Source organism: Oncorhynchus mykiss, chromosome 3 (assembly GCF_013265735.2).
Source record: "Oncorhynchus mykiss isolate Arlee chromosome 3, USDA_OmykA_1.1, whole genome shotgun sequence".
NCBI lineage: Eukaryota > Metazoa > Chordata > Actinopteri > Salmoniformes > Salmonidae > Oncorhynchus > Oncorhynchus mykiss.
In genome coordinates, this window is record NC_048567.1 from 24654158 (window position 1) to 24678139 (window position 23982).

At 42.1% G+C, this 23982-nt stretch overlaps 1 protein-coding gene across 1 annotated transcript in view; it reads right to left on the reverse strand.

The window, feature by feature from the left end:
* Window positions 1–3652: 3652 nt before the first annotated feature.
* Window positions 3653–23982, reverse strand: part of LOC110515097 (synaptic vesicle glycoprotein 2A) — a 54924-nt gene continuing 34594 nt past the window's right edge. The window contains exons 3-13 of the mRNA XM_021594142.2: window positions 19812–19992; window positions 19267–19418; window positions 18814–18947; window positions 18485–18574; window positions 17983–18090; window positions 11648–11736; window positions 11094–11258; window positions 10754–10887; window positions 9200–9406; window positions 8638–8797; window positions 3653–7932 (exon numbers count right to left, since the gene is read on the reverse strand). Of these exons, the coding sequence (XP_021449817.2) occupies window positions 7749–7932; window positions 8638–8797; window positions 9200–9406; window positions 10754–10887; window positions 11094–11258; window positions 11648–11736; window positions 17983–18090; window positions 18485–18574; window positions 18814–18947; window positions 19267–19418; window positions 19812–19992 (1604 nt within the window). The 3' untranslated portion in view covers window positions 3653–7748. The remainder of the gene's footprint in view (window positions 7933–8637; window positions 8798–9199; window positions 9407–10753; window positions 10888–11093; window positions 11259–11647; window positions 11737–17982; window positions 18091–18484; window positions 18575–18813; window positions 18948–19266; window positions 19419–19811; window positions 19993–23982) is intronic.

The following is a 23982-nucleotide window of genomic DNA, read 5'->3' on the forward strand; positions in this document are numbered from 1 at the left end:
TATTCTGAGTAATGCCAACTTCCATGGAAATCTTTCATTGTGGGTGTGTGAGGGGGAAATCAGTCCTGCACAGACCTGAGTGAGTGTGTGTGTGTGTGTGTGTGTGTTTGTGTGTATCGTGGTTTTGTTCACATTCAGTCCTTAACATTGTGTCGGTACTCTAATCCAAACTGGTTTTCAGTATTTTTGTTTAGCATGAATAACTACGTGACTATGTTCAGCATTTAGTTTGGTTTATTACTGTGTGCAGGGCTCCATTCACATAGGGTAATTAATAGAGGTCGACCGATTATGATTTTTCAACACCGATACCGATTATTGGAGGAACAAAAAAAGCCTGATACCGATTAATCGGACGATTTTTATATATATTTGTAATAATGACAATTACAACAATAATGAATGAACACTTATTTTAACTTAATATAATACATCAATAAAATCAATTTAGTATCAAATACATAATGAAACATGTTCAATTTGGTATAAATAATGCAAAAACAATGTGTTGGAGAAGAAAGTAAAAGTGCAATATTTGCCATGTAAAAAAGCTAACGTTTAAGTTCCTTGCTCAGAACATGAGAACAGATGAAAGCTGGTGGTTCCTTTTAACATGAGTCTTCAGCATTCCCAGGTAAGAAGTTTTAAGTTGTAGTTATTATAGGAATTGTAGGACTATTTCTCTCTATACCATTTGTATTTCATATACCTTTGACTATTGGATGTTCTTATAGGCACTATAGTATTGCCAGCCTAATCTCGGGAGTTGATAGGCTTGAAGTCATAAACAGCGCAATGCTTGAAGCACAGCGAAGAGCTGCTGGCAAATGCAGGAAAGTGCTGTTTTTTCGAATGCTTACGAACCTGCTGCTGCCTACCACCGCTCAGCCAGACTGCTCTATCAAATATCAAATTATAGACTTAATTATAATATAATAACACACAGAAATACGAGCCTTAGGTCATTAATATGGTCAAATCCGGAAACTATCATTTCGAAAACAAAACATTTATTCTTTCAGTGAAATACGGAACCGTTCCGTATTTTATCTAACGGGTGGCATCCCTAAGTCTAAATATTGCTGTTACATTGCACAACCTTCAATGTTATGTCATAATTATGTACAATTCTGGCAAATTAATTACGGTCTTTGTTAGGAAGAAATGGTCTTCATACAGTTCCCAACAAGCCAGGCAGCCCAAACTGCTGCATATACCCTGACTCTGCTTGCACAGAACGCAAGACACAATTTCCCAAGTTAAAAGAAATTCATGTTAGGAGGCAATATTAACTAAATATGCAGGTTTAAAAATATATACTTGTGTATAAATTTTAAGAAAGGCATTGATGTTTATGGTTAGGTACACATTGGTGCAACGACAGTGCTTTTTTTTATGAATGCGCTTGTTAAATCATCACCCGTTTGGCGAAGTAGTCTGTGATTCGATGAGAAATTAACAGGCACAGCATCGATTATATGCAACGCTGGACACGCTAGATAAACTAGTAATATCAACCATGTGTAGTTAACTAGTGATTATGTTAAGATTGATTGTTTTTTATAAGATAAGATTAATGCTAGCTAGCAACTTACCTTGGCTTCTTGCTGCCCTCGCGTAACAGGTAGTCAGCCTGCCATGCAGGCTCCTCGTGGAGTGCAATGTAAGGCAGGTGGTTAGAGCGTTGGACTATTAACCAGAAGGTTGCAAAAACGAATCCCCAAGCTGACAAGGTAAAAATCTGTCATTCCGCCCCTGAACAAGGCAGTTAACCCACCGTTCCTAGTCCTTCATTGAAAATAAGAATGTGTTCTTAACTGACTTGCCTAGATAAGTAAAGATGTAAAAAATGTTTTTTTTTACAAACAGCTGGAGGCAGGACAAACAGCTGGAGGCAGGGCTTTCTCCTATAGAGCTCCATTTTTATGGAATGGTCTGCCTACCCATGTGAAAGACGCAGACTCGGTCTCAACCTTTAAGTCTTTACTGAAGACTCATCTCTTCAGTAGGTCCTATGATTGAGTGTAGTCTGGCCCAGGAGTGTGAAGGTGAACGGAAAGGCACTGGAGCAACGAACTGGCCTTGCTGTCTCTGCCTGGCCGTTTCTCCTCTCTCCACTGGGATTCTCTGCCTCTAACCCTATTACAGGGGCTGAGTCACTGGCTTACTGGTGCTCTTCCCTAGGAAGGGTGCGTGATTTGAGTGGACTGAGTCACTGACGTGATCTCCTGTCTTGTCCAGTGTCCTGTGAATTTAAGTATGCTCTCTCTAATTCTCTTTCTTTCTTTTCTCTTTCTTTCTTTCTTTCTCTCTCTATCTCAGAGGACCTGAGCCCTAGGACCATGCCTCAGGACTACCTGGCCTGATGACTCCTTGCTGTCCCCAGTCCACCTGGCCGTGTTGCTGCTCCAGTTTCAACTGTTCTGCCTGCGGCTATGGAACCCTGACCTGTTCACCGGATGTGCTACTTGTCCCATACCTGCTGTTTTCAACTCACTAGAGACAGCAGGAGCGGTAGAGATACTCTGAATGATCGGCTATGAAAAGCCAACTGACATTTACTCCTGAGGTGCTGACCTGTTGCACCCTCGACAACCACTGTGATTGTTACTATTTGACCCTGTTGGTCATCTATGAACATTTGAACATCTTGGCCATGTTCTGTTATAATCTCCACCCGGCACAGCCAGAAGAGGACTAGCCACCTCTCATAGCCTGGTTCCTCTCTAGGTTTCTTCCTAGGTTCTGGCCTTTCTAGGGAGTTTTTCCTAGCCACCATGCTTCTACACCTGCATTGCTTGCTGTTTGGAGTTTTAGGCTGAGTTTCTGTACAGCAATTTGTCACATCAGCTGATGTAAGAAGGGCTTTATAAATACATTTGTTTGATTGATTCTCCTATTGGGACAGCCGAATAACCCTTTGGATCAAATAACCCTTTTGGAACCGTTTTTGTGTGTAGCTTGCATCCAGTAGCTTGCTATCTGCTGTTAAGCCAGCTATTTTACAGCAGACTCTGCTTTACATAGCTACAGTATCTGTTATTTATAGCTTCAACATCTGTTCTTTAATACATGAATATGCAATGCTTCCCATTGACGTGGGCTAAATTATTTCACAACATACTATGACTAGCTACGTTAGCTTTCTAACGTTATCTAACTGGTTAGCTAGCTACTTGCAGTACTCACTGCCACATTGACTGCATTTCGTAGCCTCAAATAGTACCGTAGCTAGTTAGGGTTGTTATTCATAAATTAGCAAAGCTGTAATAACCCAAAGCGAGTAAATTTATTTGCAACCTACCTTTTCACAGCGTCCTCAGTTATCCAACGTACACAGGAAGTGCCGCGTGGTTTGGACTATCTTGTGACTTTGTAGTCTTTGTAGACGACCTGGGACTCATATTTGCAGCAGTAAATTGTAGTCTTTGTAGGCTAGTAAATCTAGTACTGGTGGAGGTTTGTTGCAAAGTACATTTTTTCTCAATGAGCTATTATGCCTGTTGGTGAAATTACATTGAACCAACGTGGAATAAGACATTGGATTGACATCTGTGGCCAGTGGGATTCTGTTCTGACCCCTAGGCACAAAAGTCAAGAAATCAATTTTTATCATTGATGATCAATTCGGTAAATTATATAATTACAAGGGTTTCATCATTAGGACAGTAGTTTATTTTTCTTTGCTATCCATTGCAGTTCTGAAAAGGTAAATAAATAAACGATGACAAATGATAAGAACAAATCTCACACACAAACTTTATAACAGAATCATGACGTTGTAACATTGAAGTATTCTTCATAACCAGTAGTATTTATTTTGATGTATTTACTTATATTCCATTTTCATTTACAAAATACACAAAATCGAAGACACCATACAATAGTACTCTGTCATTTACACTTCAGTTTTTTTGTCCTTTGTATTTTTTCATGGTTCCACATGTATACCGTATTGTAATTTCTAATATTATGATATATACTTACATACAAACAACTACAGATTCTACAGCACAGTACTATGACAGTGATAAATTCTCTGTTACATGTAATTAATTGCAATGTTTTCTTATTGACAAAAGCCTCCAAAGACCTAGGGGTAGTTTTAGAAGTGAATATAAGCCATTCAGTCCCATTTAGTAGAAGCCAACACACAGCATTTCAGTGGAAAAGGCCCAGCATATTATGTGTTTCATTTCCCAGTAGTGTTTTGGGTAGAGATAAAAGACAAACAATCTAACACTTATTGCTATAATTACGTTTTTGCACTCATGATTGACCGTTGACCGAGCAACAAGTTAAGAATACAAAAAAACCTTGTAACAGAATTGAAAATATGCAACTACAGGTACTAGAAACAATCTTGACTTAAAATATCCTGAACTGGTTCACTGAGAGAGTAAATAGATAGTTAAGCATTTCACAGCGTTCCATGTCGTACTATACAACATTAATATTGACATCCTTGTTTATCATTTCATGGGCGGTATAATTATGACAACATAGAGATAGGATATGGAAACACAGATCAGACATGCTGTAATGCTGATGCTGATTCTTCAATAACAAATGGAATATTTTAAGATTACTGCGCTTCTTCGAGGAATTGTGAATAAATGTACTTTCCGACAGACTGGCCATCCAAGTCCCAAATCAGTTCATAAAAACTGCTCCCCCTACCACAGGAATATTTTCATGGGGTCAAAGGTTATAAAGAGCTATAATATTTATTAATGATCTATGTTATATTTTATTTATTTTAATTTACATATTTAAATCTATATTCCAGTTTCTTTATGACATAGTATAAACTTAAGACATACAAAAATATTTGGCAATAATCAATGAGAGAAGTTACTCATGGCACACTTATAGATCGGCAGTCACTAAACCATCAGTGAATGGTTTGGATGTGTAGACTAATGCATGTCGATTTTGAGGAATGTGGTAACGGCTTGAAGTTCCTATATAGATTAAGGGGTCATACATTGAACGTACGATATGCTAGTTTATGGTAATGTGAACATAAAGTAAAGTGAGAGGTTGCTATGTCAATAAATAGTCAACTGCAACTACTGTAAATCAATGTATACTGATTATTTTGTGTGCTGTTCACAACTGCATGCGTGACTCATTTGGTACCAATGAATCATTTGGCTACTGTCTTAAATTGGTCGCTTGTAAGCAGTTATTGTGCGTACGTCAACTGCTCTACCTTCTGTTTCCCTTCATGTGCTAGCTACTGATATATTTTATGTCTCAAAGGTTTTGGTCTTTTCAAGAATGCAAGGCATTAACAACTGTGCATGTACAGCTAAGTACATTTAGTGCAATGGATTGGTCTTTATCTAGAATGCTGTTAAGTCTACATATGGCTGCTATCCTAAAAAATGGCAGTTTATGATCATTTCCTTTGTTGCTGAATCAGTGCTTTGTTGCTTTTCTGAGTTTGTTTCTTTGTAACATGCAATTGTGAACATACCACACTTGATCAATGTGCTTGCTATAAGGGGAATGTGGAACGTTGTTTGGTACCAAACCAATGTTCAGGAAATCTATGGATCAGATATCCCATGAGGACACTGCCCTTAGCAGTGTGTTTAGTCCTAGTCTATCATGTATGATAAAAAAAACTCAGCGGAGGTGTGTAACATGTTAAATGTACCCATATATCATGATGTTCTAAGCTTCAAGGGTGGAAATCAAAGGAAAGTTATACTACTTCTATTTCAATGCTCGGTGAAATGTTTCCCATAAGCATCCAATAATGTTCCCCATCTCATCGAGGTTTAATTGTCGTTTTGATCATCCAATCAATAAAGCAGCGTTTACTTGTATCGCCACATCAGTTAATCATACTCCAAGTATCGGATAAAACAACTAATAAACAAGCTATCAAGAATCCACAAAAAACACCTCAGTATTGCAGGTCAAAGTTCAATATTGCACAGGCAAACAAGCACAGTCTCACACCCATATCAAAATAAAGAATAAAATATGGGCTATGATGTACATGATAGTATTTAATGACAGTGCATATATGTCCTTACCACTATAGTCTCTTTTGAAACACATTGCACCCAAAAGTAAATATATCATAAATAAATACATCTTAAATATATCTTAATATCTTTCAAACTCAAAAATAAATATCAAATGGAATCTACTGAAAATATGTCACATTGTTGCAATGTTTCACGGAGGTTTACTACGTCCTTTCCATATCTTTGTGTCTTATTTTCAACATCTAGTTCCTGTTTCACAATATCACAAAAAATGAAAAGGTATGTTTCAGTTGTGCACATTAAAGTGGTTTGATGTGTTTAAGGGTTGCGAGAATGTTCCTGAATTCCAAGGTCAATGTTAGAACAGGCAAATGATATCAAAGGCAGTGTGATTTCTCTCGTAAAAAGGACATGGATTCAACATCTAACATCTGACTTATTGATCTACAGCAACATGATACACTTCAATGCCATTTTCGTATTGTGTTCTATCTTTTTGGCTAATTGTCCACGAATTCACTTATGCATACCACTTTCCAAAAACACATTTTCTACGAGCAAAACATAAAAACCTCTGACAGATGGAACAAAGAAGGCATTTGTTACTACAGGATACATGACGCGAGAATGACGCTTGAACTGTGGGCTTTTAAACGTTTGTTTAAAACGTGACAATAATAATAACTATTGTGACAAATTGTGACAACAGTCCTATTTGCATTAGCAAACGTTTGTGCTTTAAATGTGGAATGTTTGAACAAAAGTGCTGTTCTAAAATGTACATGGCGAACAATGTGGGCTGAACAAATTTCAACATTGTCAGAAATGGAGATTTGAAGGATTGATTTGAGCAGCCGTTTATGATTGACTGAGATAAGAACGGCTAGAAAGAATGTTTTAAAGGGAAAAGCTCAACAGATCACTTTTGTCAACAGTCTCATTCAAACCATAATGAAAAGTAAACCTAGAATGTTCTAAAACCTATAAAATGGCAGTTATTTTGTACATAACATAAACACAAGACCTTGGAAGGTATGAACATGAGGAGAGGCCTTGGTTTAACTGAATGTTTTGGTTTACCCATTAAGTCAAAAATGGTTCAAATCAAGGCATAACGTATCATTTATGACTGACGTTCTACCATAGCAATGTAGACTCATGTAGATGGGAAGTGAGCTGAGCTTATCAGAGAAATTGGTGTGAATATGGATTGGATGGCTAGTGGTCATTTCTATTGCGGGCTATTGGCATGGCTCATAAACTAGACCCCATGTCCCTACCCCATAACCCCAGTAATCTGTCTTCATTTTGGGGACCTGCATCTAAACTACCTCCTCAACCCTCATAAACACATACACTCAGTGATTGAGATTGCACTGAACAAGGATTCAAGTTGGAACAGCTTCTGTTGGTCTAGGGGCAGAGTTTGGTTGCACTTCCCTTTCTCTACCAACTCACAGCCTATTCATAGGGATCAATGTTAAGCATCGGCAGCACAGTTCCACAGATCTTAGTAGTATAGAGATGTGTCTATCTAAACAGTACATCCAATATCAGGCAATCCACAATATTTACAGCTTGGTAGATATGTGCAGCATCTGCATTGAACTAATTCCTGTGAATAGGCTCTGACTTCAATGGGGCGTACAGGGCGGAGTTTAGGGGTTTCTTGGACTACTTGTTGTTCACAGTGTGGCTTACTCATTCTGACCCCCCATGTCGCCCCCTAGGGGTGTGGCCACACTATTGCAGCACCTGGCCCCGCGTCTCCGGCAGCTTGAACGCCAGGAAGCTGCCCGCTGCAAGCGCCCCGGAGGCGAACAGGATGGGCACAGCCTTGGTAATGCCCACGAAAGAGGTGAAGATGCTGATGCCCAACACGGCTGCCAGCTTACAGAGGGCGTTTAGAAAGCCAAACGCTGTGCATCTGGGAGGAGAGAGGAAGATCAGTCAGTTCCCTACTGACCTCTATTCAAACAGTCTCAGATTGAACTCATAATGTAACACCTGCAGGAGGACTGTTCAGCCAGATGGGCAGCACTACTACCCTTTCTGAAATTGGAAAATAATATTTAATCATGGTCCAATATTATTAAGCAAAAAGGCTTGAGGGGGTGTGGTAAATTGGCCATTTACCGCAAACCCCCGAGGTACCTTATTGCTATTATAAACTGGTTACCGACGTAATTAGAGCAGTACAAATAAATGTTTTGTCATACCCATGGTATACGGTCTGATATACCACGGCTGTCAGCCAATCAGCATTCAGGGCTCGAACCCCATTGATAACAATGAACAGCCAGTATGCTATGATGAGATCTCAGAGTTTTGAAATGGCCAGAAATGTTTCAGTCAACCCAGTTTACTGGGATATACAGATTATTATTTATTTTTTAGTATATGTTGGTTGAGGCAGTGCAGTGTTCACTCAGCCATGGGGTGGCAGTAAGGATTCCCACCCAGTTTCAAGATCCACTACCACCAATGCTCTTACACAGTACTACAACCTCCATTTTCCTCCATCTAGTGTAACCAATTACATCAAGGCACCACTTTTGCCAGTACACCCTGGAAGCTACAACCTTCCACAATGCCAAGGTTTTGGTGTGGCTCTCTGGTTGGCGTTTCCTACCTCTTGTCAGAGGGGTAAAGCTCCACCGTCAGCACGTCCAGGGCATTCCAGGAGGCGATGCTGATGCCCCCGAACAGACAGAGCAGAGCGATCATGGCCGACTCGCTGTTGCCAAACGACAGGAAGAAACAGCTGACACAAGAGATCACACTGGAGCCCGCTGAAGAGTGAGAGGAGAGGAGGGAAAGAGATGGGGAGGGAGGGAAAGGGAGGGAGATATAGGGTAAGGAGGGGTCAAGAGAGAGAGAGAGAGAGAGAGAGAGAGAGAGAGAGAGAGAGAGAGAGAGAGAGAGAGAGAGAAGAAGAGAGAGAGAAGAAGAGAGGGAAAATGAGTGAATCTATGAATATGTCATTTAATATGCCTGCTATTCTTGCTGAATCCATTTTGGCCGTTGTGAGACAGAAGATTCTGCCCAATCTACCATAGATTAAGCAGACTACATTTTGTTTTCTTAAGGTTGCTGATCTCTATGTGTCGAAGACATGCACCAACAGTACAGTGCAAAATCAGATGACACCCTTGTAGCCGTGACGACACTGTCGCCTCTCCTCGCTCTATTACCCAGCATCCTCAGCCGTCCGATCTTGTCCATGAGCAGCGCCGACACAATGTTGCCGGGCAACACGGCCAGGGTGCCCAGGAAGCTGACAAAGTATATCATGTAGGCACTGTTCTCGTCGCTGAAGTCGCTAAGCATGCAGCCCTCCTTGTTGTGCAGGAAGGTGCTGTTGACCAGTTTGCTGTTGATCAGCCTGTACTTGAACAGATCTGTTGGGGAGAGGGGGGGGGGGGGGGGTGTTATTGACGAGAATTGTGGTTAATTCGATTCAATGTAGGGATAGACTTTAATGCATTCTGTACTGCTGGTATCTTTAATGTCAGCTGAGATCAGCTGAGATGATGGTACTGTGTTCATATGAGATATATGAACACAATACCATAAACTACAGTCATTCTAATGGATGAATGACAGAATATGAACTGGGGCGTAAGGTTCGCATATATAGGGCCTATTCAATGAGTTACAAAATAAAATACATTCATAATACTGAATTCTTTATTGGCGTTGTACATGAGAGACCGGTGTGTCCATACTGTCCAAGCCTAACCTCTGACCTCCAACCTCTAGGTTTTGCTCTGCTGTACTTCTCAGTATAAATCCATCATGTGGTTGGTCCCATAGTGGGTTAACATCCTACACTATGGCAACAATCTAGCAGCTTCTAGCTCTTAGTGGGAAAGAACAGAGAGATTAAGCATTAAAGCAGTAGTAGTGAAATGGCTTTTTAATTCAAATGCAAATGAGTAGCTCCTGCATGGCATTGATAGCAGCAGAGTGATTGCTTGACTAGCCTAATGACGGACAAACACCTAACAGAACGAGAGGGAGGCGTTTAGATCGTCACTATCGTACTGCTCTGATAACGTCTTGAGAGAGACAGAGAAAGAGAGAGCGAGAGAGACTAAGCCATTGTGGGCTTGTGTTTGGCTGATAATAGGTTTCCATCGTTGTAATGCCAGAGATAAAATTGGATTCTGCCGATGGATCGAGAGGACTTCAAGCTCATCAATTTTGCCCATCTTTTGTCATCAGCCATACAGATGAATCATCTTCTTGTGCAGGCTGCCGTTGTTTTGGAAAAATCTATCATTCAGTTTGAGATGACTGACAGTTATGTAATTTGCAGGCTGAAGTAAAATAGCATTGGGGCTGTGTTGCTAGGATACCTCTCTCTGTCTGCATTGCCTCATTATGTTACAGGGCCATGGAGTAGAGTGATGGTAATTGAGCCATTTTGTCTTGTATGAAGAATATAATTGGAGCTGATTCTCTGCTCTGTTTCTGGCTCTGTTTCTGTAAGAGAGGTTTAACACCTTAGCAAGAAATGCATACGACCTATATGAACAATATAAGACATGTTTATCTCCTTAGACAACAATATGGCATACAATTGTATTTTATCTGTCAATCAAACACAGAAGCCACTAACACAATTGAGATTACAGTACTTAGATGAGTTAATGAAGGGGAAAACCCTTATAAGCAAAACAAGACATTCACAACTTATAAACACTGATACAACACTCATCAGCAGAGAGTTGAAAACAACCGACCTGTGTTATAGAAGAGGGTGGCGATGAAGGTGCAGTTCTTGAAGAAGGTGTTGCTGGAGGTGATGTCTTCAAAGTAGCACTCCTCAAACAGAGAATCCTCGAACACCATGGACTTCATCTTCAGATTCATAAACCTGTCAGAGACAGGGAGACAGAGGGGGAGAGGGAGAGAATCAGGGAGAGAGAGAGAGAGAGAGAGAGAGAGAGAGAGAGAGAGAGAGATACAGAGTTTGTTTTAACATCAGAATGACTGACTGACCCTTGACCTGTATGAATGGCTTGGTACCCTGCTGTGTTCCCATGACAACGCTGGTGAGGGAAGAGGGAAAGGGGGACCTACTTGTTGTTGAAGTACTCTCCGTTGCGGTGCACCTGGTTTTCCAGGGTGAAGTTAAAGGTGACGTGCTCCACCTTCTCCTTGATGAAGACCTTGGTGCGCGAGGAGTACTCCTGCTTCTGGAGATACTTGATCATGTCAGGGAACCACACCGTCAGCCCATAGTAACTGAGGGAGAGAAGGGAGATGGATGTTAAGACAGACGTAGGGATCATGATGATCAACTTAACATAATCCACTTAGAAGGGATAGGACACTAATTACATCATCAATATCAGTAATATCAAACTACATTTTCACTTGAGTCAGACACAATCAAATCAAAGTTTATTGGTCATGTACACACATATGCAGGTGTTATAGCAGGTGCAGTGAAATGCTTATGTTTCTAGCGCCAACAATGCAGCAGAATGCCTCGCAAATACAATACTAATACACAAATAATAAAAAAATTGAAACAAGAAGTTAAGTTAGTTTATTATACCTGTAGTTCATTCTATGCGAACATGACTTTGGCTGTAAATGACCTGAAAAAAGTTTTGGGAGCGTGACTTTACCTGAACGACATAGAGAACCACACAGCCATCATCATGAGAGTGGTGCGGCGGTACTCAGGAGAGAATATGGCCAGGAAGTTGCTCCACACCTACAGGGAGGTTCACACACACACACACACACACACACACACACACACACACACACACACACACACACACACACACACACACACACACACAAACGGACAAACACACGCAAACAATATATCTCAAAGGAAATCTCTCTACAATCTACAACAGCAATAAATAAACATAAAGTTCCACGTTCCACACAAGCCAACAGTAAACACAGCTAGTGAACATAGCTAGTAAACACAGCTAGTAAACATAGCTAGTAAACACAGCTAGTAAACACAGCTAGTGAACACAGCTAGTGAACATAGCTAGTAAACACAGCTAGTAAACACAGCTAGTGAACACAGCTAGTAAACACAGCTAGTGAACATAGCTAGTAAACACAGCTAGTAAACACAGCTAGTAAACACAGCTAGTGAACATAGCTAGTAAACACAGCTAGTGAACATAGCTAGTAAACACAGCTAGTAAACAAAGCTAGTAAACACAGCTAGTAAACACAGCTAGTGAACATAGCTAGTAAACACAGCTAGTAAACATAGCTAGTAAACACAGCTAGTAAACACAGCTAGTAAACATAGCTAGTAAAGACAGCTAGTAAACATAGCTAGTAAACACAGCTAGTAAACACAGCTAGTAAACACAGCTAGTGAACACAGCTAGTGAACATAGCTAGTAAACACAGCTAGTAAACATAGCTAGTAAACATATCTAGTAAACACAGCTAGTAAACACAGCTAGTAAACATAGCTAGGTAATCTCTGCACACAGGCACTTTATAAACAACGGGGGCTCATATACAAACAATTGTTCCAGTCTCTCATTCTGTAGTTAAGAGCATATAAACATGAACCTTCTCTGTTCTCTTTGATAGTAATAGCAGTGGTGATTGTCTATCAGAGAGGTATGTGAGACTATAGTAGCCTAGCGGTTAGAGCGTTGGGCCAGTCACAGAAAGGTCGCTGGTTTGAATACCTGAGCCAACAAGGTGAAAAATCTGTCGATCTGCCCTTGATCAAGGTGCTTAACCCTAATTTCCTCCAGGGGAGCTGGACTACTACGGCTGACCCTGTAAACCAACACATTTCACTGCACCTATCTGGTGTATGTGACAATAAAACATGTTTTTTGTTATACAGATACTATTTAGTTTAGCTAGAACATAGCACATTTTTGTTAGACCAATGATGAGCATTCAAACTGTAGAAGAAGAAGAAGAAGAAGGAAGGATAATCCTCCCATTCTTGTTAAACTATTCACTCAATTTAGCCCCAGTTGACCAAAGATCCTTAGGAGAGCAAGTGAAACATTACAATCATCTCTGAACAGGTGAAGGTAGAGTATGTTACCTGGTTGAACAGGTTAAGGTAGAGTATGTTACCTGGTTGAACAGGTTGAGGTAGAGTATGTTACCTGGTTGAACAGGTTATTAAGGTAGAGTATGTTACCTGGTTGAACAGGTTATTAAGGTAGAGTATGTTACCTGGTTGAACAGGTTAAGGTAGAGTATGTTACCTGGTTGAACAGGTTAAGGTAGAGTATGTTACCTGGTTTAACAGGTTGAGGTAGAGTATGTTACCTGGTTGAACAGGTTATTAAGGTAGAGTATGTTACCTGGTTGAACAGGTTATTAAGGTAGAGTATGTTACCTGGTTGAACAGGTTGAGGTAGAGTATGTTACCTGGTTGAACAGGTTGAGGTAGAGTATGTTACCTGGTTGAACAGGTTATTAAGGTAGAGTATGTTACCTGGTTGAACAGGTTAAGGTATAGTATGTTACCTGGTTGAACAGGTTAAGGTAGAGTATGTTACCTGGTTGAACAGGTTATTAAGGTAGAGTATGTTACCTGGTTGAACAGGTTATTAAGGTAGAGTATGTTACCTGGTTGAACAGGTTAAGGTAAAGTATGTTACCTGGTTGAACAGGTTGAGGTAGAGTATGTTACCTGGTTGAACAGGTTAAGGTAGAGTATGTTACCTGGTTGAACAGGTTGAGGTAGAGTATGTTACCTGGTTGAACAGGTTAAGGTAGAGTATGTTACCTGGTTGAACAGGTTAAGGTAGAGGATGTTACCTGGTTGAACAGGTTATTAAGGTAGAGTATGTTACCTGGTTGAACAGGTTAAGGTAGAGTATGTTACCTGGTTGAACAGGTTGAGGTAGAGTATGTTACCTGGTTGAACAGGTTAAGGTAGAGTATGTTACCTGGTTGAACAGGTTAAGGTAGAGGATGTTACCTGGTTGAACAGGTTATTAAGGTAGAGTATGTTACCTGGTTGAACAGGTTAAGGTAGAGTATGTTACCTGGTTGAACAGGTTAAGGTAGAGTATGTTACCTGGTTGAACAGGTTAAGGTAAAGTATGTTACCTGGTTGAACAGGTTGAGGTAGAGTATGTTACCTGGTTGAACAGGTTAAGGTAGAGTATGTTACCTGGTTGAACAGGTTAAGGTAAAGTATGTTACCTGGTTGAACAGGTTGAGGTAGAGTATGTTACCTGGTTGAACAGGTTGAGGTAGAGTATGTTACCTGGTTGAACAGGTTAAGGTAGAGTATGTTACCTGGTTGAACAGGTTAAGGTAGAGGATGTTACCTGGTTGAACAGGTTATTAAGGTAGAGTATGTTACCTGGTTGAACAGGTTAAGGTAGAGTATGTTACCTGGTTGAACAGGTTGAGGTAGAGTATGTTACCTGGTTGAACAGGTTAAGGTAGAGTATGTTACCTGGTTGAACAGGTTAAGGTAGAGGATGTTACCTGGTTGAACAGGTTATTAAGGTAGAGTATGTTACCTGGTTGAACAGGTTAAGGTAGAGTATGTTACCTGGTTGAACAGGTTAAGGTAGAGTATGTTACCTGGTTGAACAGGTTAAGGTAAAGTATGTTACCTGGTTGAACAGGTTGAGGTAGAGTATGTTACCTGGTTGAACAGGTTAAGGTAGAGTATGTTACCTGGTTGAACAGGTTAAGGTAAAGTATGTTACCTGGTTGAACAGGTTGAGGTAGAGTATGTTACCTGGTTGAACAGGTTGAGGTAGAGTATGTTACCTGGTTGAACAGGTTAAGGTGGAGTATGTTACCTGGTTGAACAGGTTAAGGTAAAGTATGTTACCTGGTTGAACAGGTTAAGGTAAAGTATGTTACCTGGTTGAACAGGTTAAGGTAAAGTATGTTACCTGGTTGAACAGGTTAAGGTAAAGTATGTTACCTGGTTGAACAGGTTGAGGTAGAGTATGTTACCTGGTTGAACAGGTTAAGGTAAAGTATGTTACCTGGTTGAACAGGTTAAGGTAAAGTATGTTACCTGGTTGAACAGGTTAAGGTAGAGTATGTTACCTGGTTGAACAGGTTAAGGTAGAGTATGTTACCTGGTTGAACAGGTTATTAAGGTAGAGTATGTTACCTGGTTGAACAGGTTAAGGTAGAGTATGTTACCTGGTTGAACAGGTTAAGGTAGAGGATGTTACCTGGTTGAACAGGTTAAGGTAAAGTATGTTACCTGGTTGAACAGGTTAAGGTAAAGTATGTTACCTGGTTGAACAGGTTAAGGTAGAGTATGTTACCTGGTTGAACAGGTTAAGGTAGAGTATGTTACCTGGTTGAACAGGTTATTAAGGTAGAGTATGTTACCTGGTTGAACAGGTTATTAAGGTAGAGTATGTTACCTGGTTGAACAGGTTAAGGTAGAGTATGTTACCTGGTTGAACAGGTTATTAAGGTAGAGTATGTTACCTGGTTGAACAGGTTAAGGTAGAGTATGTTACCTGGTTGAACAGGTTAAGGTAAAGTATGTTACCTGGTTGAACAGGTTATTAAGGTAGAGTATGTTACCTGGTTGAACAGGTTAAGGTAGAGTATGTTACCTGGTTGAACAGGTTAAGGTAGAGTATATTACCTGGTTGAACAGGTTGAGGTAGAGTATGTTACCTGGTTGAACAGGTTATTAAGGTAGAGTATGTTACCTGGTTGAACAGGTTAAGGTATAGTATGTTACCTGGTTGAACAGGTTATTAAGGTAGAGTATGTTACCTGGTTGAACAGGTTAAGGTAGAGTATGTTACCTGGTTGAACAGGTTATTAAGGTAGAGTATGTTACCTGGTTGAACAGGTTAAGGTAGAGTATGTTACCTGGTTGAACAGGTTAAGGTAAAGTATGTTACCTGGTTGAACAGGTTATTAAGGTAGAGTATGTTACCTGGTTGAACAGGTTAAGGTAGAGTATGTTACCTGGTTGAACAGGTTAAGGTAGAGTATATTACCTGGTTGAACAGGTTGAGGTAGAGTATGTTACCTGGTTGAACAGGTTATTAAGGTAGAGTATGTTACCTGGTTGAACAGGTTAAGGTAAAGTATGTTACCTGGTTGAACAGGTTAAGGTAAAGTATGTTACCTGGTTGAACAGGTTAAGGTATAGTATGTTACCTGGTTGAACAGGTTGAGGTAGAGTATGTTACCTGGTTGAACAGGTTATTAAGGTAGAGTATGTTACCTGGTTGAACAGGTTATTAAGGTAGAGTATGTTACCTGGTTGAACAGGTTGAGGTAGAGTATGTTACCTGGTTGAACAGGTTGAGGTAGAGTATGTTACCTGGTTGAACAGGTTAAGGTAGAGTATGTTACCTGGTTGAACAGGTTAAGGTAAAGTATGTTACCTGGTTGAACAGGTTAAGGTAAAGTATGTTACCTGGTTGAACAGGTTAAGGTAAAGTATGTTACCTGGTTGAACAGGTTAAGGTAAAGTATGTTACCTGGTTGAACAGGTTGAGGTAGAGTATGTTACCTGGTTGAACAGGTTAAGGTAAAGTATGTTACCTGGTTGAACAGGTTAAGGTAAAGTATGTTACCTGGTTGAACAGGTTAAGGTAGAGTATGTTACCTGGTTGAACAGGTTAAGGTAGAGTATGTTACCTGGTTGAACAGGTTAAGGTAGAGTATGTTACCTGGTTGAACAGGTTAAGGTAAAGTATGTTACCTGGTTGAACAGGTTAAGGTAAAGTATGTTACCTGGTTGAACAGGTTATTAAGGTAGAGTATGTTACCTGGTTGAACAGGTTAAGGTAGAGTATGTTACCTGGTTGAACAGGTTAAGGTAGAGGATGTTACCTGGTTGAACAGGTTAAGGTAAAGTATGTTACCTGGTTGAACAGGTTAAGGTAAAGTATGTTACCTGGTTGAACAGGTTAAGGTAGAGTATGTTACCTGGTTGAACAGGTTAAGGTAGAGTATGTTACCTGGTTGAACAGGTTATTAAGGTAGAGTATGTTACCTGGTTGAACAGGTTAAGGTAGAGTATGTTACCTGGTTGAACAGGTTATTAAGGTAGAGTATGTTACCTGGTTGAACAGGTTAAGGTAGAGTATGTTACCTGGTTGAACAGGTTAAGGTAAAGTATGTTACCTGGTTGAACAGGTTATTAAGGTAGAGTATGTTACCTGGTTGAACAGGTTAAGGTAGAGTATGTTACCTGGTTGAACAGGTTAAGGTAGAGTATATTACCTGGTTGAACAGGTTGAGGTAGAGTATGTTACCTGGTTGAACAGGTTATTAAGGTAGAGTATGTTACCTGGTTGAACAGGTTAAGGTATAGTATGTTACCTGGTTGAACAGGTTAAGGTAGAGTATGTTACCTGGTTGAACAGGTTATTAAGGTAGAGTATGTTACCTGGTTGAACAGGTTATTAAGGTAGAGTATGTTACCTGGTTGAACAGGTTAAGGTAAAGTATGTTACCTGGTTGAACAGGTTAAGGTAGAGTATGTTACCTGGTTGAACAGGTTATTAAGGTAGAGTATGTTACCTGGTTGAACAGGTTAAGGTAAAGTATGTTACCTGGTTGAACAGGTTAAGGTAGAGTATGTTACCTGGTTGAACAGGTTATTAAGGTAGAGTATGTTACCTGGTTGAACAGGTTAAGGTAGAGTATGTTACCTGGTTGAACAGGTTATTAAGGTAGAGTATGTTACCTGGTTGAACAGGTTAAGGTAGAGTATGTTACCTGGTTGAACAGGTTATTAAGGTAGAGTATGTTACCTGGTTGAACAGGTTAAGGTAAATTATGTTACCTGGTTGAACAGGTTAAGGTAGAGTATGTTACCTGGTTGAACAGGTTATTAAGGTAGAGTATGTTACCTGGTTGAACAGTTTAAGGTAAAGTATGTTACCTGGTTGAACAGGTTAAGGTAGAGTATGTTACCTGGTTGAACAGGTTATTAAGGTAGAGTATGTTACCTGGTTGAACAGGTTATTAAGGTAGAGTATGTTACCTGGTTGAACAGGTCAGCCAGCCTCATCCTCCATCTCTGGTGCCAGGCGGTGCCCTCTCCCATGTCCACCAGCTCATCCATCTGCTTAACTGTCTTGATGGTGGTCACCTAGGGGCAACAACACAACTCAGTCACACTAACTTCCTTAACATAATTACTCCCTAAACAAGTTTTTCAAAGCTTAATTCAGAGCTTAATTCATCCTCAAATAACTAATAAGTTCAAGCTAATTCATGCAAATTGAACAAGGGTCCTCCTTACTGTAAATGTATGAGACAGGCTGTGATTGCTCAGAGGCGGGATTTGCTAGATGATTCATGAATATAAAAATGTCCCCTCATTTCTTTTCTCTGAATAAAAGACTGCTTCACTTCACAGACTAGATGTGTCTGATCTGGGTTTTATAGTAGTTTAGGATGGATGTACTGTGTGTGCATGTGTGTGTGTGTGTGTGGGGGGGTGTGTGTGTGTGTGTGTGTGTGTGTGTGTGTGTGTCACTCACAGAGAAGACCCTCTCTGGGTAGCCCTTCGCCCTCATGTTGGTGTCATGGACCTGCTTCAGAATCATCCAAGCCTCATCGTGTTTCCCATTCTACAACAGACAAGACAGACACATTTGTCTAATGAATAGCTAAATAAATAGGAGCTCATTATAGTATATTTGTGAGGATAATCAGGATCCCAGCAGCTGTATATTGAAAGTAGCTACTGTAGGTGTCATGATATTCAAACACAGCAGTAAGTCCCAAGTTAAACCCAAGATGATAAACGATGCCTTGGGTAGCTACTATGATTTTTTGTTATATTTTCATTGGTGGTTGGTGGACTGACCTCCAGGAAGAAGCGTGGGCTCTCGGGCATTGTGGTGAGGGCAGAGATGGCTGCCACAGAGGGGAAGGCACACACTAACACAAAGACACGCCAGCTGTGGAATTGGTACGCAGAGCCCATCTGGAAACTCCAGCCTGGGACAGGGACATACAGAGGTTGAAGAACTATGGTGCAAGGGTCATACCAGAGAGCAGTACACAGGACGATAAGCATATGCATCCATGTTTGATAGGAGCATAACAAAGAATGTAATGATTGTTTCTGTGTGTATAAACAGTGTGCATTCAATTGTATTTAAATGTACAGAATGTGTAATCTTTGCTTGGAAACCAAATTTCACTCTGGGGTGGTAGAAATGAACCGACGAACAACCCCCCAACCGACTCACTGATTTGTTGATTGATTCATTGAGTGATTGACTGGTAGGTTGATTGGTTCATTGACATTTCTTACCATAGTGGGGGATGATGGCCCAGGCCATGGCAGAGGCGTAGATGCCACCGATCATCCAGAACATGCAGAGCCAGCTGAGGTGCTCTCCTCTCTTCTCCTGGGCCAGGAACTCAGAATAGTAGGAGAACACGATGGGGATGGAGCCACCGATGCTGCAGAGAGAGAGAGAGAGAGAGAGAGAGAGAGAGAAGGAGACAGAGAGAGGGATAAAGCGGGAGGAGAGAGAGAGAGAGAGAGAGAGAGAGAGAGAGAGAGAGAGAGAGAGAGAAATAGAGACAGAAAGAGAGGTAATAAAGTCTCTTCAGGCTATTAAGCCAGTTAAATAATCTGTGCCAGCACAATAACATTGTCAACATCAATAATAGATAGGCTTCATACACATTTCATCCAGTTGATTTAACCAAGCTGGGATCGCTTTCAGACTTCCAGCTTTGGGAGTCATTGTGGGGCACATTAATTTTGGCATAATTTACAGTCGGCACTAGTATTTATAGCCAAGTTGTTCTCAGAGGAGAAGGGGTGTGTGACACAGCATGCTTCCTTACCCCACACCGGAGAGCAGACGGCATAAAAGGAAGGAGCTGTATCCTTGAACGAAGGAGGAGAAGAAGGCAAACACACTGTTGATGGAGAGGGAGATGAGGAGGGTCTGTCGCCGTCCAATCCGGTCGGCCAGGCCGCCCCACAGGAAGGCCCCCACCATCATCCCCAGGTACACAATAAGACCTGAAAGAGGGAGAGAGAGAGAAGGGGTGGGGAAGTGGGAAGGAGAACAAGGGAGAGAGAGAGAAAGAGGAGAAAATGTGAGAGGGAATATAGGGATGGAGGGGGAGAGAGAAGGTTATTAATACCTATTAGGGTTATTATAAAAAAGGGTTCCAAAATGGTTATTTCGCTGTCCCCATAGGAGAACCCTTTTTGGTTCCAGGTAGAACTATTTTGGGGTCCACGTAGAACCCTCTGCGTAAAGGGTTCTACATGGAACTCAAAGAGGTTCTACCTGGAAATAAAAGTGTTCTACCCGGAACGAAAAATGGTTTTTCAAAGGGTTCTCCTATGGGGACAGCCAAAGAACCCCTTTAGATTCTAGATAGCACCTATTTTTCTAAAAGTGTATGGATCATAGAAATAGAATGGATGGAACGGGCGTCCCCATTCAAGTCAATGATGGTGTAATGGGTGGACAGCCATTGTGAGTGTACCCATAGGAGCAAATCAGGAAGTAAAAGCAGGAAGTGTACCCATCAATCTCTGCCGTGATTTTTTGACTCAACTCAACTGACATTACAAAAATGAGCCACATCAGTTAGCATCATGTGAATGAACATTCTAAACTCAGAAAAAAAAGAAAGAGAAGAAACATCTTCTCACTGTCAAATGCGTTTGTTTCCCAGAAAACTTAACATGTGTAAATATCTGTATGAACATAACAAGATTCAACAACTGAGACATAAACTGAACAAGTTCCACAGACATGTGACTAACAGAAATGGAATAATGTGTCCCTGAACAAAGGGATGGTCAAAATCAAAAGTAACAGTCAGTCTCTGGTGTGGCCACCAGCTGCATTAAGTACTGCAGTGCATCTCCTCCTCATGGACTGCACCAGATTTGCCAGTTCTTGCTGTGAGATGTTACCCCACTCTTCCACCAAGGCACCTGCAAGTTCCCGGACATTTCTGGGGGGAATGACCCTAGTCCTCACCCTCTGATCCAACAGGTCCCAGACGTGCTCAATGGGATTGAGATCCGGGCTCTTCGTTGGCCATGGCAGAACACTGGCATTCCTGTCTTGCAGGAAATCAAGCATAGAACGAGCAGTATGGCTGGTGACATTGTCATGCTGGAGGGTCATGTCAGGATGAGCCTGCAGGAAGGGTACCACATGATGGAGGAGGATGTCTTCCCTTCAACGCACAGTGTTGAGATTGCCTGCAATGACAACAAGCTCAGTCCAATGATGCTGTGACACACCGCCCCAGACCATGACAGACCCTCCACCTCCAAATCGATCCCGTTCCAGAGTACAGGCCTCGGTGTAATGCTCATTCCTTCGACGATAAATGCGAATCCGACCATCATCCCCGGTGAGACAAAACCGCGACTCATCAGTGAAGAGCACTTTTTGCCAATCCTGTCTGGTCCAGCGACAGTGGGTTGGTGCCCATAGGCAATGTTGTTGAGGACCTGCCTTACAACAGGCCTACAAGCCCTCAATCCAGCCTCTTTTAGCCTAGAGTCAGTAGAAAGGCCTCTTTAGTGTGTTAAGTTTTCATAACTGTGACCTTAATTGCCTACCGTCTGTAAGCTGTTAGTGTCATGTATTGTCATGTTGTGTCTTGTTCCTGTTCTTTCTCTTCACCCTGTCTCCCTCTGCTGGTCGTATTAGGTTACCTTTTCTTACCCTCCTTCCCCCAGCTGTTCCTTGTCTCCTCTAACTACCTCGTTCACCCCTTTTCCCACCTGTTCCCTTTTTCCCTCTGATTAGGTCTCTATATCTCTCTCTGTTCCTGCTTCTGTCTTTGTCGGATTCTCGTTTGTGTTTCTCATGCCTGAACCAGACTATCGTCGTGTTTGCTGCAACCTTGTCCTGTCCTGTCGGTATCTGCCAGTTCATCTAACCTTGTCCTGTCCTGTGTTTCGTCATTAAAGAAACTCTGTTTTGTTAATTCGCTTTTGGGTCCTCATTCACGCACCTGACAGAAGAATCCGACCAAGAATGGACCCAGCGACTTCGGATCCTCTCCACTCAGCCGTCGAGATCCAGGGAGCGATGCTAGGCAGACACGAGCAGGAATTGTCTGCTGCTCGACATGCCGTTGAGACCCTGGCCGCCCAAGTCTCCAACCTCACAGAACAGGTTCACCATCTCCGCCTCGATCCACCGGCCACTTCCAGGGCTTTCGAATCTCCGGAGCCCAGAATCAATAACCCGCCGTGTTACTCTGGGGAGCCCACTGAATGCCGCTCGTTCCTCACCCAGTGTGATATTGTGTTTTCTCTCCAGCCCAACACTTACTCCAGGAGCACTGCTCGTATCGCCTACGTCATATCTCTCCTTACTGGACGGGCTCGTGAGTGGGGCACGGCAATCTGGGAGGCAAGGGCTGAGTGTACTAACCAGTATCAGGACTTTAAGGAGGAGGTGATACGGGTTTTTGATCGATCTGTTTTTGGGGAGGAAGCTTCCAGGGTCCTGTCTTCCCTATGTCAAGGTAATCGATCCATAACAGACTACTCTATTGAGTTTCGCACTCTTGCTGCCTCCAGTGACTGGAACGAGCCGGCTTTGCTCGCTCGTTTTCTGGAGGGTCTCCGCGCGGAGGTAAAGGATGAGATTCTCTCCCGGGAGGTTCCTTCCAGCGTGGATTCCTTGATTGAACTCGCTATTCGCATAGAGCGACGGGTTGATCTTCGTCACCGAGCTCGTGGAAAGGAGCTCGCGTTCTCCGTTGCCCCCCTCTCCGCATCACTACCATCTTCCTCTGCCGGCTCGGGTGCTGAGCCTATGCAGCTGGGAGGTATCCGCATCTCGACTAAAGAAAGGGAACGGAGAATCACCAACCGCCTCTGTCTCTATTGCGGTTCCGCTGGTCATTTTGTCACTTCATGTCCAGTAAAAGCCAGAGCTCATCAGTAAGCGGAGGGCTACTGGTGAGCGCTACTACTCCTGTCTCTCCTTCAAGATCCTGCACTACCTTGTCGGTCCATCTACGCTGGACCGGTTCGTCAGCTTCCTGCAGTGCCTTGATAGACTCTGGGGCGGAGGGCTGTTTTATGGACGAGACCTGGGCTCGGGAACATGACATTCCTCTCAGACAGTTAAGGGAGCCCACGGCCTTGTTCGCTTTGGATGGTAGTCCTCTCCCCAGGATTCAGCGTGAGACGCTACCTTTAACCCTCACTGTCTCTGGTAATCATAGCGAAACCATTTCTTTTTTGATTTTTCGTTCACCTTTTACACCTGTTGTTTTGGGCCATCCCTGGCTAGTTTGTCATAATCCTTCTATTAATTGGTCTAGTAATTCTATCCTCTCCTGGAACGTCTCTTGTCATGTGAAATGTTTAATGTCTGCTATCCCTCCTGTTTCCTCTGTCTCTTCTTCACAGGAGGAGCCTGGTGATTTGACAGGGGTGCCGGAGGAATATCACGATCTGCGCACGGTGTTCAGTCGGTCCAGGGCCACCTCTCTTCCTCCACACCGGTCGTATGATTGTAGTATTGATCTCCTTCCGGGAACCACTCCCCCCCGGGGTAGACTATACTCTCTGTCGGCTCCCGAACGTAAGGCTCTCGAAGATTATTTGTCTGTAGCTCTTGACGCCGGTACCATAGTCCCCTCCTCCTCTCCCGCCGGAGCGGGGTTTTTTTTTGTCAAGAAGAAGGACGGGTCTCTGCGTCCCTGCATAGATTATCGAGGGCTGAATGACATAACAGTGAAGAATCGTTATCCGCTTCCTCTTATGTCTTCAGCCTTCGAGATCCTGCAGGGAGCCAGGTTTTTCACTAAGTTGGACCTTCGTAACGCTTACCATCTCGTGCGCATCAGGGAGGGGGACGAGTGGAAGACGGCATTTAACACTCCGTTAGGGCACTTTGAATACCGGGTTCTTCCTTTCGGCCTCGCTAACGCTCCAGCTGTCTTTCAGGCATTAGTCAATGACGTCCTGAGAGACATGCTGAACATCTTTGTTTTCGTTTACCTTGACGATATC